Source organism: Argiope bruennichi, chromosome 1 (genome assembly GCF_947563725.1).
Source record: "Argiope bruennichi chromosome 1, qqArgBrue1.1, whole genome shotgun sequence".
NCBI classification, from domain to species: domain Eukaryota; kingdom Metazoa; phylum Arthropoda; class Arachnida; order Araneae; family Araneidae; genus Argiope; species Argiope bruennichi.
The window spans coordinates 148,430,960-148,453,920 of NC_079151.1; the positions used below are offsets into that span (position 1 = coordinate 148,430,960).

The 22,961-nt window shown below is 26.8% G+C and overlaps 1 protein-coding gene across 1 annotated transcript; it reads left to right on the forward strand.

Moving 5' to 3' along the window:
• Nucleotides 1–5,203: 5,203 nt before the first annotated feature.
• Nucleotides 5,204–22,527, forward strand: LOC129968288 (ADP-ribosylation factor-like protein 6-interacting protein 1). The gene is made up of 6 exons (XM_056082146.1): nt 5,204–5,457; nt 6,024–6,154; nt 11,273–11,392; nt 15,232–15,349; nt 19,922–20,006; nt 21,071–22,527. Exons 1-6 carry the CDS (start codon nt 5,404–5,406, stop codon nt 21,184–21,186), a joined length of 624 nt encoding a protein of 207 aa, XP_055938121.1. The 5' UTR covers nt 5,204–5,403; the 3' UTR covers nt 21,187–22,527.
• The last annotated feature ends 434 nt before the right edge of the window (nt 22,528–22,961 follow it).

Below are 22,961 nucleotides of genomic sequence, written 5' to 3' on the forward strand. Positions count from 1 at the left end.
TATTTACTGGAAAGGTCATGGAATGCATTGATAATGTCGTTAAAATATTATCATTTTTATAAGAACCTTTTCCAAAAACAGTCCAACCTAGTTTCGTTTCAACTGCAGTTAAACCAGATTCTAATTCAATTGCATTTCCTGTCAATAATTTTCCTAAAACATCTGCGCCGATCAAAATATTAATTTCTGTTTCATTTCGGAAAGAATCCGAGAAATCTATTTTCTTTCTTTTCAATTCATTCAAAATATCTTTATCCTCAATCCTAGGAATAAAGCCGCAAATTCTTCTTTCAGAAAGAACTTCAAAGCTGCAAGAAAATGTTTTGTCTAAATTACTGCCCTCGATCGGGAATACATCATGATTCATCGGTTTAGTTTCTTTCCCGCCGAATAAAGCATGAAGAACAGTTTCAGTTCTAAGTGGAGAAACATTGAGTTGATTTACGATGTTTTCATTTATGTAGCTAGATTGCGAACCAGAATCGAAAAGAGAGCGAATTAATTTCTGCTGACCTTGATGTTTAATGAAAATACAGAGCGTTTGCAAAAAGATAGTTTCGCTTTTCCTGATGTTAGAGAGGGAATTCTCAGATTTTGGAGCAACACATTTAGATTCATTATTTCTATCGCACATTAAATCAAAATGATGGCTATTACAATGTGAACAATTCAATTGATTTTTAATATTACAAAATTTACTTATATGCCCAGATTTTTTTAAACAAGAAAAACATACACCTTCTTTCTTTAATATTAATTTCTTATTATCTAAAGACATTTTCTTAGCTGAAAAACATTTCTCACTAAGGTGCGATTTGTCACAAAAAATACAGTTTTGAACCTTCTTACCTTGCGTTTGAAGACTTACCAACGCTGAAGCGGTTGTTGATTCAATCGGTTGTAACTGTTCATTATGGATTCTATAATTATCCCTTCTACGACAGCCTGGATGGGGTCCGAATCCAGCTCTAGCAAGGTTGATCATTTCTTCACCTTTTACTTCCTGGCGTATGAAATTCATTAAGAACTCTAAAGTTCGTGGATTTTTAGTCTCTGACAGGCTACGTTGATTCTGGCTCCTTTCCCAGGCCAATAAGATTTCTTCAGGCAAACAGGACTCCACAAGTGGACACAGAAATTCGCTATATTTTTCCTGGGTACGTCCTAGGCTTTCTAGGGCGCGTATTTTCCCTTCCAGTTCGTCATATAACGCTGGAAGGTCAGTCTTGGAACGTCCGGAGGCCGCATTCTTCATCACCATGGACAGCAAGTCTCTCACGTATATTTGAACCAGTAAGTCTTCCCGTCCGAATCTTTCTTTTAGCTGAGCGATGGCTTTTGGATAGTTTTCAGCTGTAGCCGGGAAACTTTCCACAACGCGAGCTGCCTTCGTTTTTGGCACAACAGCTTGCAGTAAATACTGAAATTTGTCTTCATTCGGAATGCTTGCGTCTTCATCAATTTTCTTAAATTGACTCCAGAAGGTTAGGTATTCTTTGGCGTCTCCACTAAACTTCTTTAGCTCAAGTTTCTGGAGTTTGAATTTGCGTCTTTCATAGGATTCGTTAGTGCTAACTTCCATCAAGCTCATTTGTTCGACTAGAGAACAAAGCTCAGAATACGTATCCCGATATTCCTCAGCCGACAAAAAGTCTTCTTCGTAAGCCGTTTCGGCATCATCCAATTCCAAGATTCGGTTCGTAAGTTCGGTTTGGCATGTTTCCAAACGATGAAATTTGTCGCTAATTTGTGACTTCAAAATCGCAAGCTTTTTCAGTTCAGGTACTTCCTTCATAAGCTCTTCTTCAAGCTTTTTCGCGCATACCGTAAACGAAGTACGATACGATTTTCTCTGTGTTTTCAACTGTGTCAATTCCATTGTCATGAAAATCAGAAAAATTCAAATCAAAAGTACCCAGTCCTGTCACGGACACCACTGTGTTCGGAAACCAAACTAAACAGAATCTTTCAGATATTAAAATAGGTTTGCATCTACCAGATGCGGGGTACTTAAGTCAAAATAAGTTCAAAGGTTTTTCAGACACATAACGTTTATTGACAAATGGACGACACAAACATAGATACACTTATAAAAATCACACGGCTACGCCGAGATCACAATTCGTACTGAATATATCACGCAGCTCGCAGGCTGTCGTCACAACATCGCCGCCTGTTGGCGGTTACATTTCGCTTCGCTTTACAACAAATATTGACTTGATATTTTTACTGATTTGGTTAAGTTCATCTGTGTTTTAGTAGTCGCAGCATTAGCGCTCTCTAAATACAAGTGCATCATTTTTAGTTTTATTCAGAAATTAATATTTAATTTTTTTTAGTTTGTTTAAATTAAATAAATTTTAATTGGAATTGAAATTTTATAATGCATATATTCTTGATTTGTGTGTGTGTGTGTGTGTATTGGCATAAGAATGGAAGTAAACTCAATTATTGTTGGCTTAATTCATCTATCAAGTACTTTATTTTAGTAGTGTAGAAGACACTTTTTTATATCGATCAATAAAATCACATATATAGTAAATATTTTGCATGAAAAATATTTACACGATTCCACATTTACTAACCTACTTTCAAAATATAGTAGATGCCACTTAATGTGATAGTGGTTAATATTATCAAAATCCTGTACTCCAGAATAGATGTATTCAAATCTACATGAAAATATTCTAGTCTAGCTGGCCCCACAGAGAAAAAAAAATAAAATAAAATTTTAGGACCAGGAAATATTCCACAGGATAGCCATTTTCCCTTTTCATTAATGGAGATCATAAAGGGAATGGAGTAATTCTTTGAATTAGTTTAAAAAGTGAATTGGTCGGTTATTGCGAACAACGGAATCACTGTAATCATTCGAAACAGCATATCACTGTGATTGGTATTATTCAAAGGAAAGTGCTTGAAGGTATGCAGTTACAATTATAAGTGATGTCAGAAAATTGAGTTCTGTTTATGGTTGCCTACTGTGTAACTTTTTACAAGTATTCATTTTGCTGGAGAATAATGTCGTGTTTAATACTGAAACATATTAAACACGACATGAAACAATAAAATTTTGAAAATTTAAATATGCATTAAGAAAGGTAATATATTAATAAGATTACAATATATTAATAAAACAGTTACAATATATTAATAAAAAATGTAACTTAAAGGATATATGTAATTTAAAGAGGCAACATTAATTCATACCCATCCATGCAAGTACAGTGACCATTTAATTTCAAATCTGGTCATTATGATATATTTCTTTTTAATATTCCACCCATCTTGCTTTACAAATTAAAATGCAGATGTTTGTACCATTTTTTCTGTTAGCTGAAATTAGTTCAACTTTTCTTTTGAGAATATAATTATGGAAGTGCCTTATAATTTTTCGTTTTCTCTTGATTTTTCCCGAAAGAAATATCAGGCCATATTTTTTCATTGTTCGTAAACACATATCGAAGAATCGAATATCATCAAACGGATCAGGGAATTTCTGGTTTTGTAAATGAGCTTTCCACCGTATCTCCTTTGGGTAACCACATCCACTTCCATCCTTCTTTTCATGTGGAGTATTCGCTAGACATGAAGAGAAAAAAAAAAACATCAAATAATTACCAATAATTAAAAATATAAAAATAATCAATTAATTCTAAGATTCCATTCAAATGAAATAATAAAAAAAGAAATCAAAAGATGAGAAAATAAAGGGAAGTAATTCGATTTCAAATGGAGAAATTATACGTGTGGTGAAAAAAAAAAGGGGGGGGATAAATTCTGACTTAAAGGATGGTATTTTTTTTTTTTTTTTTGAATAAGCTTTTTTACTGTCGAATAGGGATTTAAAGTAGAGATGCATAATCCACGATTTTTTGAATAACAAATAATATTGCTATTGTTATTTTTAAATATGCGTTCCAAATATCTGTTATTTCAATCATATTATTAATTAAAAATTATTACTTAATATTAAACATAAAGTTTATTAATTGTAATTAATACTTAATTTACTAATTTAATTAACGTCTGATTGAATTAATTTAGCTGTTTCAGCTTACTTCTTAATTTTTTTTTTCTCAAAACTATTTATTTAATTTATTTATTAGAGTAAACCATTTTCTGGAAAAGATGAGTTAAAAATATATGTCATTTCTTTAAAATGTTTACTTTAGTCCTATATTCTAACAATAGATGGCACCAGCAGTAAACAGAGTACATGTAATCAAAGTCAATCATGTCACGAGCAATTAAAAATGATCTGTATGGAATAGCGCATCATCAAATATGAATATCAGTCACTCCCGTAAAGTGGATCGGTGACTTCGCACTTTCCAGTGAAGCCTCGCACTTCCCGGTGAAATCACCGCTCCGATAAATTTCAGTGATATGCAAGTCAATGATACGATACGATAATTCCAATAACCGGTCTGTTCACTTTTCAATCCAATCACAGATTTCTTTCGAGAGCTTCCGTTGGACAGATAGTATCGATTCTTACTTTCCAGTAAAGTCACCGCTCCGGCAAATTTGAGTGATATCGTATCGATTGTTACTTTCTATCGTGATCCAAAACCTGTAATCGAAATATCATCAGTAAGATCGTATCAAGGATTTGAATCACATCTCTCTTTGAAAAGTATTGATCACTTGTATTTGTGATTTTTTGATATTGGTTACGTAATAACCGCTCTGAAAATATTCGTCATCCCTAATTTAAAGGCGCCAAAAAGAGCGATCACAAATAATTATAACAACCTTTCAACAAAAGGTTCTTATTTTAAATAAAAATTGGCAGCTTTAATGATAAAAATATTAATTTTAACATTTCAAAAGTAACCTTAAGTCATTACATTTAAAAAAAAAAACTTCATTTTGAATTTTCGTTAATATCTTCAAACAAAGAATTCAAATTTTTCTCTTTGACATGGCATAATACCGGAATCGGTTCTAGGTCCGGAAATACGCCATCACCCAACTTGTCCAACAACCTTAGAGAACTAAAAAACAAACTTTGAAGAAAGTATAATAATATAAGGAACTGCATTTTTTTATTTCAATTTAAGAAAAATGTTTGCGCATAATCGCATTTTTAAAAAAAGTATCATTGAAAAAAAAATGGTAATTTGGAATAGATTTTCGAAATAACAATAACTAAAAATATTTGTCATAAGTTGTGCATTACGCATAACACTTCGCTGTAACCGACATATTGAATTAAAAAATTCTGAAATTCGATCATAACAAACATAGAAGCAAGTGCTTCATTGCCTTCTTCCTTAAGTGATTAATATTTGATGTCTAATTTATAGATCATATCTTTGACAGAAAACGTAACACACTTACTTTTCTTTGTAATTTATATTTTATATCTTCAAAATTTTTTGAAGCTGAAATTTTTCAATGGCAGACGAATCCGAATCCAAAACTGAGGGTGTGTCTCAAAAATCAGAGCAGGTAAATTCTCTGTTTGCCGCTTTTAAACTGAAATTTGTAAAAATGATTTACTTACAAAATTTTGATTATATGCACATATTCAGTTATGTTTCTTGTCTTAAAAGAACTGTGAAAACTCAAAACACTTTGATGTTTACATTGCACAGTAACAAATGAAGAAAATCGCAATTTTGCGGTTAATGTTGAATCATATTTTCTCAATCTGCACATTATTGTTTAGAAATAATTATATTAATAATTTAAACAGAGCAATCACACTTGTTCAAGATGAAAAAAAAAAAATTGCTTCCTGGGTATATTTTATTTTAATAGTTGATTATAAAGTGCCTATTCATTATTTTAAATTCCATTTAAAGTTTGAGACATTCAAAAAATTTGAATATTTGCAAAATTAATTATTTTTTTAATTGAGTAGCGTAAAATATTTCGTGTTTAATAGAAAAAAGACGGAGGAAAGTTGCAAATATGTATATTGTGTACAAATTTCACTTATACGTTTTCTTTATTACAACTGCTGTTGTTTCAAACCATAAATGTTGGTACAATTTTTTAAGTATTATTTTTAGGAATTGGTAAAAATCTGCAGACGTCGCTTGGAAAATTGGAGAGAAATATTAATACATTGCAGTGCTTTATTGACATGGCATAAACCCTATTATCCTGGAATCATTGCAGGAATTGTATCTGCCATATTTTTGTAAGTTATTTATTATTTCTTTTCCTATATGTACACTAATAAAAGTACATTTTATATGTAAATTGTACATTTTATATGCAAATATTTTATCAGAATAAAAGCAATAAAATGCTGAATAAAAATTTATAATAAAATTAGTTTCTTATTAAAATTTTTATTTTTAAGTAAGGTAAAAAACAATTAAATCAATTACTTTTTATTTAATTATTTGACATTCAATTTTATGATAGAAAGTGAAAAATACATTATTTTTTAATATTTTTTGAAGTGCAATATAGAAAACATTAAAATTTTATGGCTAGCAAGAATTTTAATTACTTTTTTTTACAGTTCAATATAATTGTTTAAAATTTAATTTTGGAATCTAGTTAATGAATAATTAAATAAAAAGACAATGTTCGTTGATTTTGAAATTGATTCAAATACTTATTCTCTTGTAAATAAAGATCTGGTGAAGAATTGGCCTTTTATTTTTGCTTTTTTTTGTTGTACTATTTGCCAGATTTAAAAGCATGGCAATTGTGATATCCAAGCAATTTTAGAGTTCTAAGAAACAAGATGAAAGATCGTGTCATGTTGGTAATTTGAAAGCAGTGGGCAATTCTTCACATACCACATAAATAATTCTCTATATAGCCTTTCTCTATAATATTCAATGAAATTGTTTTGATTTAAATGTCTAAACTATTTTATTAGTTTTTAATTAAAATACTTTCAGTGTATTTGAAATTTGACAATAGATTTAATAGCAGTTTATTATTTTAATCTATGGGAATACAGGGTCATATTTTCATAGGAGATTTAACAAGTATACTTTTTAGTGTTCATTAAAAGAAAAATATGATGGTTATGGTTTTGTTTATGGTTATAAAGGAGATGAATATGTTTAGGAATTGAATAGCTATAATATATATATAAAATAGAATAATAAAAGTTTTATAGCTAATTAATATAATAATAATAATCAGAATTAATACATTGATTTTAGTTATAAATTTTAGAAAATCCTATTTTCAGTCTGGCAAAGATATGCTTATGGTAAAGATGAAGATTTTTTCCCTTCTTCTTATAGCTATCAGATCTTGCTGAAAAATTCAGTTTTGTACATGCAGAATATTTTGCTTTTTGTGGATTTTGTCCATTCAAAATATTTTGCTTATAGATCTAGAAAAGTTGCAATTCTTAAGTTGATAATAATTATTAAAAAGAAATGCATCAAAATGTCCTTTTTTTTTTTTTTACATTTATTGTACCATTAGCCATCTTTTGCTGCCAGTTGATTTGCCAAGAGTAATGCTCTCTAAAATTTTCAGTGACATGTCTATGTACCTTGATTTCTTCTTCTTTAGCAAGATATTTTGTTCAATGTTCTATATCTCTCTCAAATTTACTCTCAACTGCCATAAGATTTAAATTTGAATTTAAAATGGAAGACATAAAACCAATAAAAATGAAAATTCTTTTGCTGAACCACACACATACACATTTAATATGACTACAGAAAAGTGAATCTTTCAGCATTGTAATCTTATGTGTACCACAGTTTTTTTTTTTTTTGTTAATAATTTGTGCAATATTTTAAAAAAAATATTTTATAAAAACTGCTCTAATTCATCATAAAATTCAGTTTTACCTTGAAAAAGATTTAAATGTGGTAAATAAGGTTTTATTTAATTTTAATCAATAAATCTACTTGTGAAAACAATTATGCAGCATAAATTTTATACTCTCCTTCAATCTTATAAAAAATTGTCTTGATACTCTAATGTTTCAATCTTCTGCGATCGAACCTGTCTAAGTTAGTAAGTTTTGAATATCTTTATTTTAGGACAATCAATGATTTCATTGTTTTAAACAATCAGTCATGGGGAAAGTTCAAGTGCTGAATAGTGTATTTACTTCAAGACAATCAATGGAGAAGTCTAAATTAGCAAATTTTTATAAAAGAGAGACATTCAATTTTTCATAACTCTATCACTTTTAAGTGCAAAAGAGTAGGATTTTTTTTATATAAAATATTAATGGCTCAAGAATTTTTTTATTAAATATAATTTGTAGAATAGAAGAGCCATATAAAAATTTAAAATTCTTGCTTTGTCAAAACATTTCTTGATTCAAACTGCATAATATATAATTATTTATTTCATTTAGATAATTTTTTTATTAGATATATATGTCACTTAATAAAGTTTAAGAAATTAGCTTTTAGGCCTGGTTTTTAAAATGGATATCCTGTATATATTAAACAATGCATGTCTTAAGTGAAACTGAATTATTGAATTAATAATATAGCTATTTTCAAAAGTCATAGAAAACTTTTTCTTGCATTCATTTTTTTAGAAAATATCGTATTTCATATTTATTCCATTTCATACAAAAATCATACACTCCTACATCAGTTTTCTGTGTTGTGTTAACATAATCCTTCCATTTGAGTTTTTATCAAAATGATGGCAACACGTTTATAAAAGCTAATTATTCCTATGCAGTCATAACATGCGTATTAAATTTTATTTTCATTTGGAAAAAAGTAAATTGTGGCAGATTATAATTAAAAAATTTTTTTAAAAAATCATTAAAAATAGGAACTTAATGTGTATGTTAAAACATGGATATCATTGAAATTATTATTTTTTATAGTTTAAGATGATGTAAAAATTAATTTTGTTCTGTAATATTTTCAGAAGTTAATGCTAAAAAAAGATATCCAAAATTTTGCTTAATTTTTAATTAACTAAAATTCTTTAGAATAGTTGCTCTGAGGTGTCCATTTTCATCTTCCAAAGTATGTACTCAAGTTGTTTCGTAACTCTAGGTCAAATGGCCTGGTCTATAAAGCACCATCACACACACAAACACACATATTCATCCATGCTTATTATAAGTAAGGAGTGAGCTTCATTATTTTGGAATAACTTTTTAATGATCAGATTTAATATAAGTTTTAATATCATGTATGAAATTTTTAAATCATACAATGAAACTATTATAATTGGATAACTGCAAATCAGTTGTTTTAAGAACTTGTACCTTAAATACTAGTTATGTAAATGAACTTCCCTTTAATAATTGGTTTCTTTAATTTTGAAATTTATTTTTATTTATTTTTAATAACACCTAATATAGTTACCTAGTTATGAATCTAGCCTAAATGAATGTTCTATGCATTTCCCTGTTTTTGTTTATTTCATATCTACTTACAGAGGCTTTGTTTGTCATTGATCAAAATTATCCAACCATTTTTTTTTATATTCTTCTGTATAAATTGATCATTTTTACCAGTTTTGGTGCAGAATATGAAAAAGATGGTCATTCATTGTTTGAAAACTTTCAATCTAATGAAAATTGTTCTGGAAGATTTAAAGACTATAAAAAAGTATTTGATTTTTCAAATAAGTTTTATATTCCAATATCAGGAAAGTTAATTTTGGATTCTTTAGGAACAAAATGCTGAAAAAAGGTACATTTCGAGAAAAACAACGAACAGATTTGCAACATGAATACAGCTTGATATCTGCATTTTTAAAGTTTTGTATAGTTTCCTTTTCAATTATATACTTATCAGAGGAATGAGTATTTAGATCCGAGGAGAATAGTCAAAGTCCTGCTATAATGGTATGAAAGCCATTCTATCTGTTCTTTTGAAGCATCTATAAAGAAGAATACAATTCTATTGTAATAGAACTCTACAACTTTTTGAATTATATAATTTGCATTCATACCATTTGTGGAGTTTTAAAGTATCCAGTAATCAATATATAAATTTTGATAAAAATATGAATTTTTATTAAATTTTGTAAGAAGTAATTAAGGTTCTAATGATCTTTTGATCAGTCATACAATCCTTTGACCAGTCCATATTGAAAAGGAATTTTTCTTAATTAAAATATTGAGGTTTCTTAAATTAAAGTATATATATATATATAATATAATGGATTCGAATCCTGTCGGCTAAATAATATTTAACATTATTTTTGGTTGGAGCAGAGGGCAGGTCTAAGACATAGACAAGACATTGTATTTTTAATTTCGTTTTATTCTATCTCCCTGGGAGACAAACATGATTATTTACAAGAAGGCAAAAACGGGGTGAACAAATAATCACTAGTCTTATATAACATTGGATTTCTGACCACGTGCCAAGAGAATACATATGTTGACCTTGAGAAAAGTAACAGAAGTATCACTTTCATTTGTTACGTAGTACTGATGGCGCATAAATTATTTTCTTTCTAAGATTAATTGTCTTTGTACTATATTTTTTAAAAATAATTTTTACCAGATTCTAATGTATTTTACTTTATTTACAATTTTTTTATCTCTTTATTTTATGTAGTTTTTTTTTTTTGTGTGTGTGTGTGTTTTACACATAGACATTAAGCAAAATTTATCTTTTGGTAGATAATGTTTTACTAATATGTTTACTTTTGTAGAATGCTGCTTTCAAAAAGAAGAAATGAGATTAAAATTAGAGCTAAATAATTATGGTTTTAAATATCCAACTAATATATTGAATTCTTTAGAGTAAATTGAAAATTTATTAATTAAATATAAAATATGTGAGAAAAATTATTGAAAATTGATATTTTTAATAAAATGTATATTATTTATGATTAAAAAAATTCCCTAGTTAAATAGAGTTATGTTTTACAAAATGCTATGTAATTTTAGCTTAACAGTTGCCTAAGTAAATATTAAAGTCTTTAAATAAAAATCTTTCAAATATTTTGCCTCAGAATTCAAGTGTCCATATAAAGTAAAATAAAATTTTGAATCCCAAATTTCGGAAATTGTATAATCAATTGAAGTTAGAATGCTTTTTTTTTTATTAAGGTATCTTCATTCCCAATTTTTTTTTTCTTGTTTGTTCTTTTTTTGTTAGTATGCAATTGAAAGTTATTTGCCTGTTGTATAGAAATGTTTTCTATTTCTCTGAACATTTTTTTTTCATGTGATTTTCTGGTAACATATCTTCATGCTTTTCATTTTTTTTTTTTTTTTTGATGACTTTAATTTGTAAAATCTTCTTGGACCTTATATTATATTTAATTTACAGATTAATATGAAATGTTATTTAATTTATTATTCATTTAAAGTATTTGTCATTTCCATTTTCAGAATGCTTTGGTATTTTGATCCATCTGTTTTAACAACTATATCAATTTTTGGTATCATCGCATGCATATTGGATTATGTTGTTCCTATGCTTAGTGCTAGTGTCTTTGATTCAAGCAAATGGTATGTTCTAATCTATAGTAGTTTTATTCTTAGGTATAATTATGAGAATCTGAAAAGTTTGGCATTTCAAAGTTGTTTATAATCTTCGATAAGTGCAGTAAAAATAAAATAAAGCAGATGCGTAACAGTTCATAAAAATGTATTTGTAGGTAATTATATCTATGAATGCAATTTTACTTACAGATATTGTACATATCAAAATTTAAACAAAATTCATTAACCCAAGACAAGTCAAACTTTATTTTATTTAGTTGTAAAAACCTATGATTAAAAAAAACAACATTTTACTATATTTACTTACTGAATTGTAAAGTAAAAATAGCTATTGTATTTATGTCCATATATAAATATATGATATTTTTTTAGACCTTCAATTATGTAAGAGATCATTTAAATTTTGTTGAATCAATAAATTCATTGCGACTATGAAGAGCATTATTGTAAATTATATTAAATATTCTTCAGAATTAGTTTGAATAATCATATTTTGTAATTATATTAAAATAAATATTATGGTATGAAAGCAGTTTCACAACAATTAAATTTGTATTATTAAAAAGATAATTTTGTACACTTTTAAGATTTATAAAAATCTTTTTATTTTTATTTATTTATTTATTTTGTAATTGTTGCTTGCATAAGATTAAAGATGAAAGAAGATATTATTTCTGCATGTTAAAAATGCAACTAAAATTTCAAAATGGGTTAACAAAAATAAAAAGAAAAACATGAAAAATGTCTCCAAGAAATATTATAACCTAGCTTAGTATACATATACTAAATTATATTGCTTTATGTCTATCAATCTTCCGTTGGAATTCCAAGAAACAGTTGAAGATTCAGTTGATGAAATAGCAAAAGATTCGTATCCGATTTTATTATTATTAGAGATAACTGATATCGAATTTGATTTCAGTTCGATATCAGTTATCTCTAATAATAATAGTCAATAAATCTGCATTATTAACATTTTTACATCATAAGCATTAAGGTATGTGCATAGAATTATATTATACCTACCTTTTTAGGGAGGAAACAGAATCCGTTGTCAAAATAACAAAACAAATAACTGTCTTGAAAAATATTAATTTATGTAAACTGTTACATCAGATTATTTTTACTTATTTGTTAAAATTGTTATTTGTTATATTGTAAGTGATGTAAAAGCAAGATGTTTTACAGAATTTAATATTTGACTTATCTAAGCTGCATACCATCATTTTTGAGGTAAAAGTCACTTAGTCTAATGAAAAGTAGTAAAAATTATTTAATGGATTTTTTAACTTCTATGGTAGGCTTACTGATGAGTTTCAGAGTTTACTTATAATATTAAATAATCAATTGTAAGTTTTGTTATAATATATTAGAGATAAAATATAAAGCTTTGAGTGATTTTTACCTTAATGCTAATAATATCAGATTTGATTAAAATATTAAGAAAAATATAACTTGTATCTGAAAATCCATATAATTAGAATAACTGTAAAAATAGGAATGATTTTTATAAATCAAATATTAATTTTGTGTTAAATATGATATCATGAAAAGATTTGATTCTAATGGGTATTTACACTTCTTAAATCTGCATTTTCTTGAAGTTTAAAAAGATATTTGATAATAATGCAAACTCAGCCATAAGTTATAGATTTTCTAGATAAATAAACATATACATTGTATGGCTTTGTCCTAATTCGTATTCACATAAATATTTTTTGTGTCTTCCTACATGAGTTATCCAACAAATACTGTAAAAAATTAATTCGTTTCAAAGATTTTATGCCTTTTAAAATTATTTTATGATGTTAAATTGTCAGTAAAGGTGTAGATTACAATAGTTTATCATGTACCATACAGACCATCTTTTTGATTAAAATTTTGATTTAATTTATTTAGATGTTGAACTTTTCTAAAATAATTATTTAAAATTTATTCTACTTATTGTTAAGTCCCTTCATAATTCATGATTTGCCTTCATGACTTGATGAGAAGCTGCTGCATAAGTTAGTAGATAAGTTGTATGGAAAGACGGATCGAAGAATTAAAAGTTGTCCTATCAGAGTGCACTTCATATAAAAGTTCTTTATTGACTAGCATATGATTGATGAATTTTTGTAGAAATTTGCACTTCATTTCCTGCAATAGCTTCAAACTTATAGTTTAATTTTATCCGAATAAAGAATAAATCAGGTCTGTTTTAAATTTAATATATTACTGTAATATGCCGTAAGCATTGTTTGATTACTAACATTAGAAAGATTAAAACAAACTGAATTCAAAATTTAGCATTAGCAGAGCTGCTGCCAAATGCAAATTCAAACAAGTAAAATTAAATCATTATTTACTTTTTGCATAATTTTTTTATGGATGAATTTCTAACAAATAAAAAGTTTCTTATATATCATTATGGTTTTTGGCAGCATTAATTTCTAATTATATTGGTTTTAATAAGTTATTTTAAGTATGAAATGTCTTAAGATTTCAGCAATAGCATGAAATTGGAAAGATTTGGAACTATAATATACGGCAGTTTAACTTCTTAGTTCGGGTGCACCAGCTTAATCTTGTTGTAGTTCTCTATTACAGTTTCTATTTTTTGTATGTTTGAAGTTTTAAAGTATTTTTAGCTTTATTTAAATTTGTGGGTTTCATCCCTTATTGAGTTTCCAAATTTATTAAAAGATCAGATTTATGGTTCAGACTAGAAGATTAAATCTCCCATTATTGTCAGCCTAGCAGCTGCATTATTCTACCAATATGTGGAATTGATTGTGTTATTACAATAAGATTAAAATGTGAAAAAAAAACCTTGTCATACATCAATTAAAAATTATTGAATTTTATGAAAAAGTTGCTATTAAGATAAAAGAATCAAGTGTTTCAAGAGTTCCTATCATGAAAGAATAATTACTGTGACAAAAAAAGGGGGAGGGGAGAGAGAGAGAGAGAAGCTATTCAAACTGTTTAAACCTTACTCCAATTGTAAGAATTCTTTTAATTTTCAAAATAAATTCCAAAACTTCAGAGAAGAGGGGTGAAAAAGAGAGAAATGAGAAAGAAAACTTTTTAATGTTATAGCATGCAACTGCATAAACTTAATATTTCACTAATGGGAGAAATCATGGAAAATGCCTCTACTTAAGTAGCAGGTTGCATCCAATTGTAAAGTCTGAGGAAGTTATGAAGAAATAAAGTGCAAAACTTCTGCAATGATATGCTAATAGTTAGTTAACAACTTTTGCTACATAATGTATTTAATTGTACAACTTTCTTAAATGTTGATACCTTTTTTATTAATCTTAGTTTATAGTAAAGTTATTAAGTTATTGTCACTTGAATTATGAGATGCATCTTTTAAGGCAGCGGCTTTTACCATGGCCATAGGTTTGCAGCCTCAGTTTTTGTATTATAACAGCAGCAGTTATTCAGATCACTATAGATGTTTAAAAAAGGTAGCAGTAATTCAGGCCTGATTATCCTACTGTGAATATAGTTTGGAATACAGTTATGAATTGTTAAAAAAAGATACTTGTTATGTTTGAGTTTCATCAAAATAATTCATATTATAGAAATGAGGATAGGGGAAATAGCATATATTTGAATTCAAAAATGAAGAATGCCAATCATTTGAAATTTAAACAGGAAATATTAATTTTGCTTTCCTGTAAGATTTGCTATTCATGTATTTATAACAGCACTTTTAATTGTATAATATTTATAAATATTACTAATCATTTAGTGTAAAATATAAGGGTATGGATTTATTTCTTCATTTACAAATTATTTAAATAATAAAGTTTTTAGAATTTCCAAGAGTGCATGGGAATGTTTTGATTTTACAGGACAGGAACTCAAGAAAAAAAATATGAAGATATTTGCCATGGATTTGTGGATACATACATGAAGATCAAACATATGTGGGAATCTGTTCGACAGATAAAGGAGACCAAACCTTATCTTGTGAGAAACAATTTGTTGTTGTGACTGAGGCAAGATTTTAGGCTTTGTTTTGTGTTTCATTATCTCTGCTTCTGTTTAGTGATTAATTATTCATTTGTTAATTGAAAAGTCATGGTACTTTAATTTATCCCAACTGGAAGTACTGTAATTATAAATAATTCAAAACAAGAGGAGATAAAAAAAAAAAGATTATTTGGGAATAAAACTTTATAATAAAGCTTTAATAGCCATCAATTTATATTGGAATTGTTTCTATAGAATGCTTTTTTTAAATATGCTACTGCTCTAAATGTGTAATATAGTAATTTCCAAAAATGCCTATTTTAATATTTAATTCAGAATGTTGTTTATGTAGCCTTTCTTGTCCCTATTTCTAAAAATCTGTATTTAAAACAAATATATGAGCACTTAAAAGAAGTTTGTATTTCCTCTCCCTCTGTTCTGTCTTTTTATGATTTAACTGGCCCTTTTTCTAAATTTGGTCAGTCATGTAACGCAAATGCAATTAGTGATAACCTGTGCTAAATGATTGTGGGTGAGCATAATTTAAAGATCAATAGTGAATAATGATAATTCTATATAGCTTGAATTAAATCTTTTTTAAAGCCTGATAATTTGTAGCTATCATTAGATTTTAATTTGATGAAAGTAATTTTTAATATAAACATTTTAATCAAGATATTACTAATTTAAAATAATAATTAATTTTGAATATAAATTTATTATTTTTATTTTAGCATTGTGTCCTTAGTTATATGTCCTATACTCTTTGTAAGAACTTAGACAATTGCACTGGAAAATTTAAAAAAAAAAAAAAAATTATTGAAAGTTAAAATTAATAAATATGTAGGATAAAGTTATTACTTATTGGTATCAAGAAAGATTGAAATCTGTTTGTTTTTTTAAAACAATAATGCCAACAACTTTCTTTAATGTTCATATGACTATTAAATCATACAAAGATGGACTGGTATATTGAATTACATTTAATAGATTTGAAACAAAATTTATTAAAGCTCTACATTTTTCTATTAATTTCATTTTTTTGCTGGTTTGGTTAATGTATTATGTTTATAACTGACAAAATTTCTTTTTTTTTGGGGGGGGGGGAGTGTTAAATAGCAAGAATTTTTTTTAAGATGAAAAATTCTTTATTATTGTCCATTTCAATATTTCTTTGCAAAGTACTGTACTGTAGTGCTTTTCAATATAAATGCACTTAGGAATTGTCTTCCAGAAATTGCATTAATTCAAACTTACTACATATTAACCTGAATGAAAAAAACATCATGGCAAAGAGTTACTATATTTGATAATCTTTAAAAAGTCGTGTTCCTTAAATTTGTCTTTTCCCCCCCCCCCCTCTTCTATTTAAACTGTCTTCTTTGTGACCTTAAATCCGATCATGCAGAATAATGTAGAAGTAGCTGAAATTATTTCCTTGCAGATATTTCAATGTTTCTAGTAAAAAGTACTGAAAGTAATATTTATGTAAGCAAAACATAAAGTTCAAATGTACTTACAAATTTTTTTTTAATACTTTTATTTATTAATTAATTATTTTTCTTTAAAATTTATTTTTAAAATTTTTTATTCTTCAGGTTTTAAATACTATAATTTTATGATGATTTTTTTCTTTTCTTTTTTATAACTCTTATAGAATCCACCCCCAATGAAATCTTTCTTTACATATAAAGGTTTGACTTGATAAAGAGAGCAATGAACAACATAAACCATTGAACTTAGGAACATGAAGTTTAGAAAGTTATTCTTGAATATTAGAGGTCCACTAAGAACGGTTATTTCAAACTTTTAGAGGTTTAATAAAAAGAATCTAATTTGTAATAAAAAGAATATAATTTGTAATAATATAATGAACATAAAATCAAAGCATCATTGTAGAAAAATTATTTTTCGATCATTTTTAAAAGTGAAAAAAAAAAAAATGTTTTTCTATTATACCAATTTTGTTTGATTGAATGCATTTTTTTCCCCACTTCAGTTTTAGTAATTTTCGAAAACTTAATTTTGACATAATTTATGTGGGTGTGATGGGTTTTAATGCATCATTTCACTTGGATTAGCTTAATCTTTTTATTCTTGATTAACAAAGGATGATTATGATGATTTTTACAAATAAGAATTCAATGATGAAGAAGGAATTTATATTACATCAAGGTTCAGACAGTTGATGTTGTTCAAATGATCTTTTCTACCTACGTGTGGTACATTGGGCATTTGCAGAGAAATTCTATGAAGAATTCCAGTTTTGACCTTTTTTCAGAATATCATGTCTTCTCAATTTCCGGTCACGCCCTTCTCGGCGTACGTCCGTCTCTCCTCCCGTCTAGTGAACTCTGAACTCTGCTCTCCGATTGCTGGCTATCACCGGTAGAATGCAGAGCCCCCTCTCATAGAGTTAATTTACCACATTTATAACAATATTTATTATATTGAAACAATATCATTGCTTCTTTGATTCAATGAGTCACATTATTTTACCGCTACCAAAATGTTGATTTAAAAAAATTTCTTTCTTTAAATTTAATTATAATTTTCATGCAGTTCATTGATTAATTTTATTTAATATCATATTTAAAACTTTTATTTTTCAAGGTCCAGATTCTATCATTCTTTAACAATTATTGCTTTATTTTTATAATTCTTATAGAAATTTTGTTACTCTTTGCATATAAATGTTTATTCTGATTGACAGAGCAATGTGCACCATAAATCATTGAATTTAGGAGCATGAAATTTGTAAAATTGTTGGGGTATTAGAACCCGAAAAAATGTGGATGTTTCAAAATTTTAATTCGAAGTTTGTTTAAATAAGAAAATAAAAATAGAATTTTTGCATGTTTTCACCATAACAACAAAGCATATTATCGTACAAAAATGATTTTAATGCCGTTTTAAAGACTTATAAAATAACTTTCCAATGATAAAAATTTTATACTGTATGAATGCATTTTTCTTTTGTGTTAGAAATTTCTGAAAAATTAATTTTAGACTCAATGATTTGGAACGATGATTTTTATTATGATGAAATTTAAAACAATATCATTGGTTCTTTGAATCATTATGTCCTATTATTTTACCGCTGTTAAAGTCGTGATAAGGGGGGAGGGACCCTTTCTTTGCTTTTATTTAAACTTAAATAATTTTAAGGCAGTTCATTTAATAAGATTTATTTGATGAGTTTTGTTAAATTTTGAAGCAGTGCAATATATTATTTCATGCTGGCTTCAAAAAATGCTTCAACTGGCTTTTTATCATTTTGTTTATAAGTATAGAACTGGCTCTCTTTTAACTTCGAATTTGTTTCTGTTGTTTATAGAATCCAGAAGTTGTTAAAGCATTTTAATTTCTTCACAGAATATATAATCATATTTTTCTGCAGTTTTTAAAATGTAAGAACAGTAATGGAGCTAATGTAAGAACTTTTTTTATACATATTAGTTAAAAAGCAAGTTTTTATTAAATTTTTGGAATTCAAAAACATTTGAAAAAAGGTCTTTACTAAACTGCTGAAGTAAGAAGTGATGAGACATTTTTTTTTTTACAGTCTGACCATTTCTGAATGCTGCTATTCTTTTCTTTTAAATGGTTCTTTTAAATAAAATTCATTTAGAGCATGGATTGTATTACCATCAATTTCATTGCAGTTTTGCCAGTTTTATGATGGTAGATGCTTAGTTTTTATCTTAATAAGATCCCAAATGAAATTTTTAAATATAGCAAGTTAGCACAAAAGGAAATTTATACTTTCCATCCCAGCTATGTCTAACCTTATTTGTTATTAGATATATAATGCTATGCTTCTATATCAATGTTGACATTTTCAGAAATGATGTATCAATGTAAATAAACTGGTAGTATTATAGATAGTTTCAATTGTATCTTTTTTTGTTTTTATCAAAAACCAAAAAGACATAATTTGTTTTACAACAGAAGCTGTGCAAATATTGCACAAATACAGAATAAATATTAAAATTTAAAAAATACTCACGTAAAATTAATCTTTTTTTTTTTTAATTTCAATAAAATCCATGCATTATTATAAAGCAGAAAACATCATATAGAAAATATGCAGGTTTTCATATACTTACTAGTACTTAATTTTTGCAGCAGTTTCTCACTATGCACTCTGTTTAAGGAATGAAAAGTTTCTTAATTAAATTTATTAAAATTTAAAAATAACTAGAATTGCAATATTAAAATGCTAAGCAAGCCTCTTAGAATATCTATAAATTTTATTTATTATAGAATAGAATAACTTATTTTATTCCTTTGAAGATACTGGTAATATCATCCAATTATAAATTTTAAGAGTGGAAGTCGGGATAAATTTTGAAAACTAGTTATTACTTTTACATGATGAGTTATTCCATATTGGGTTTAAGGAATGAAATGTGTTAGTATTATCGAAATAAGTAGCAAAAACAGACATATATTTTTTTCATAGGTATAATTTTTAAAATAAAAAGTTATTTATCCAATTAGTTTAATAGTTAGGAATGTTTTTTCTGTTATAAGTAATGATTGGTATTTTGCTTTATTTCTTTTCAGTATTTTATTGGTGTGTTGGGAGCTCTGCTTTTCACTGCATGGATTGGCAACTTGATTAATAATCTTTTCCTGACATATTTAATTGGTAAGTGGAGGTATTGATTTTAAAATCTGCATTTAATAAAGTAATAATTCAGGCAATGAAAATAATATAATATTGAGCAAAGTTTTTAAAATTGTGTTCATTTTAATCATTCTTTAGTTGTTTTTTTTTTCCATAAAAATAAGCAAAATATAAAACTTTTTTTATTTTAAAAATGATTGTTCTAATTAATATATTTAAACAGAGTAAAAAAAAAAAATGTTAATGTATCTCTCTATCTTAATTTATAATCACACTCAAATTGAGACACAAATTTAAAGCTTTTTGATCAAATTTTGTTGCCTCCTTGACATGTTCTTTAATAAACATAAATCATTCATTTGAAATAATAATGTATTGCCTTAATTATAGCATTTTTAATTGGGTGAAGAATGAATTTCTCCAACCTTCCTTTTTATACAGAAAATATTTTGTTTCTTAATTCAATGCTCATTAACATTGTGCAGCTGTTAAAGTAGTAAATTTGAGGATGTACTATTTTTTATTTCATAAGTTTTGAAATTGTTTTATTATGCAATTATTAATTTTATCATTTTTAGTGGTTCACTTATTGTAAAATTTAAAATGCCTCTTTTATAAGTAAGAGGAGGGATGGAAATCACTTATTGTTTTTATTATATTGCTCAGATTTGTAATAAATTTTTATCGAAAGCTATTCAGTATGTATAATAAAAGTAGAAAATTATATTAATCTTTGATTTGTGGTGGATGAAATCTCAAACTATTGAGAAATTTAACGGACAACTTAGGAGAAAAAATTTTCGTTTTCCTCACTTTCCAAGAAATCACACAATAAAATATATAATTTCTTATAACCCCCTGAAAGAATATTTATTCTTATATTACTTCCATTAATTGTAAATCGGGATAGGACAGTATATTAGAATGAGGATTTAGTGTTAAAGTTGTGTGCGACTTAGTGTTAGAGTTATGTGTGAAGAAATTAGTTCCATCCTAGTAATTTAATGGTATTCTACATTTGTAATGGAAAAAGATTAATATATTTTTTAAAATTTTAAAACACTAAATTTTTTTTCTTTTTTTAGTGCTTTTCTTAGCCCTACTGCCTGGCATCAAATCTCACAATGTGATCCGGGAAAACATATCAGTTGTCATGGGTGTGATTAAAGGTGTCACTGGGCAATCGAAGAAGAAAAAATGAGCCTGCCAATAAAAGGTCTATTGGACCCAACATTCTGCACATTGAGATATTTAATTTAAATTATCTTGCTCAGCCTTCTTCAATGAACAACTCATAGTAGATATGAAATGTAGTGATATTTTCATCTTTATGTAATCATAGACTAAGCACTGCTCATATGATCATTTTGCCAAGCATTTACCTTACTTGCCAAACATTTGCAGATGCTTCGTGCAGATCCTGTCGGGTTTTGATGCTTTTGAGCCTATGATGTGAGAATTGAAGGCTATTTGTCAGTTCTTGTGAGAAATATATACCATAATAAAGCTTAGCCTTGTAGTGATAAATAAATATGGTGTTTCTGCATAAATTTCATTGGATCATTGTTTGACAACATGTAAATTGCTGGCATTATCCAAACTGCTACTTGGATAGTTTATTTTCTGTTCTTTTATTTCTATGAATATTATAATGGTTTATGAAAAATACATTTAAATTATAAACATGTTGGAAGAATAGATAATTTAAAGAATTAATTTTACTCAAATTGTTAAATTTACTGTTTTTGATCCATATATTCATTAAATAAAACTGATTGAATAATGTAGCTTGATAATCAATTACATGAGAGCTTCTGTGGCAAAATTCGAGTGGGCTTGAGGAAACTGCCACGAAGCAGGTTTTCAAATTCTTTTATGCTTATAAAGAGAAAAGTCAATTTGATTTAGACTATGTTTCTTTTAAATTTGCTGAATTTTTTTAAATCAAAGATTATATTCTCATTTTCCTTAATTAAATTGCTAGTTTTGGGTGAAACTTATTTTTTTAGAGAAAAATTCATTTGTGTAGAAAAAAAAAAATTCAAGAATCCATGATTTATGGTACTGGTAGAATAGCAATTACATTTTTAAAAAATATTTTGGGTTTCCACATGAACCGTAGCAGTGAAAAAATTGTACATTTAATTTTCTCAGTGATTGTTTGTTAGATCCACCAGAATAGTAATTTTAACAATTTAGAATAGAGGTTGTAACTAGATGTCAGTACATTTAAAGTAATTGCCAATTCAAATAGTTAGTTTTGAATATATTTTATATATGAGCATGATTGTATTTTTATTTTTAATTTTTTATTCAATTGGCTGATGCAGATTAATTAATTTTGCTTATTATTAAAAGGCTTTTTTTTGTATAAATATTGTACAAATTGTTTTTAGTGAATAGGTCTTCTTTTGTTAGATTTTATTTTCAATCTGTGATTATATTTAAAAATATTTATGAAATGTTGTTTTTCATATGGTTTAATTTTATGTTTAATGTATGTTTAGAAGATTTCAATAAAGCTTTTGAAATGGAAATTTTACTTCATTGCTTGAAATTCATATTTTGCAGATATTTATCTTTGGATTTAATAAATTTGACATTAAATTCTACATTCCATTTTTTAAAACTTTTAAATTCAATGGTTACATTTCCTGGGCACTTATTGATAAAACACATGAAATTGGTAGAAATGCATTTGCAAATAGAATACATTTTCAAAACAATTAATTACATTTTAGCGAATATTTATTCAGCTTTTTTATACTGATAGAAATTTACTGTAAACTAGTGATGTTACATTTGAAGGGATTAATTATAATCTTTACAGCTTCCATCTAATCCAGTTATTGTACTCCCTATACTTTCCACTTAGTTTCTAGAAAATGAAACAATTACAATTACTTTCAGTTTAAAATGATCAGACTATTCTAATCCATTCAAACTTTAAAATAAATATTAGTATTTTTAATTTTT

What these genes read in the sequence shown, in the direction of transcription:
- LOC129968288 (XM_056082146.1), top strand. Translation starts at nt 5,404, where the DNA reads ATGGCAGACGAATCCGAATCCAAAACTGAGGGTGTGTCTCAAAAATCA. An exon ending in ATTGTATCTGCCATATTTTT is followed by an intron (nt 6,155 to 11,272) that starts GTAAGTTATTTA and finishes TTCCATTTTCAG; the next exon opens with AATGCTTTGGTATTTTGATC. An exon ending in AGGAGACCAAACCTTATCTT is followed by an intron (nt 15,350 to 19,921) that starts GTGAGAAACAAT and finishes ATTTCTTTTCAG; the next exon opens with TATTTTATTGGTGTGTTGGG.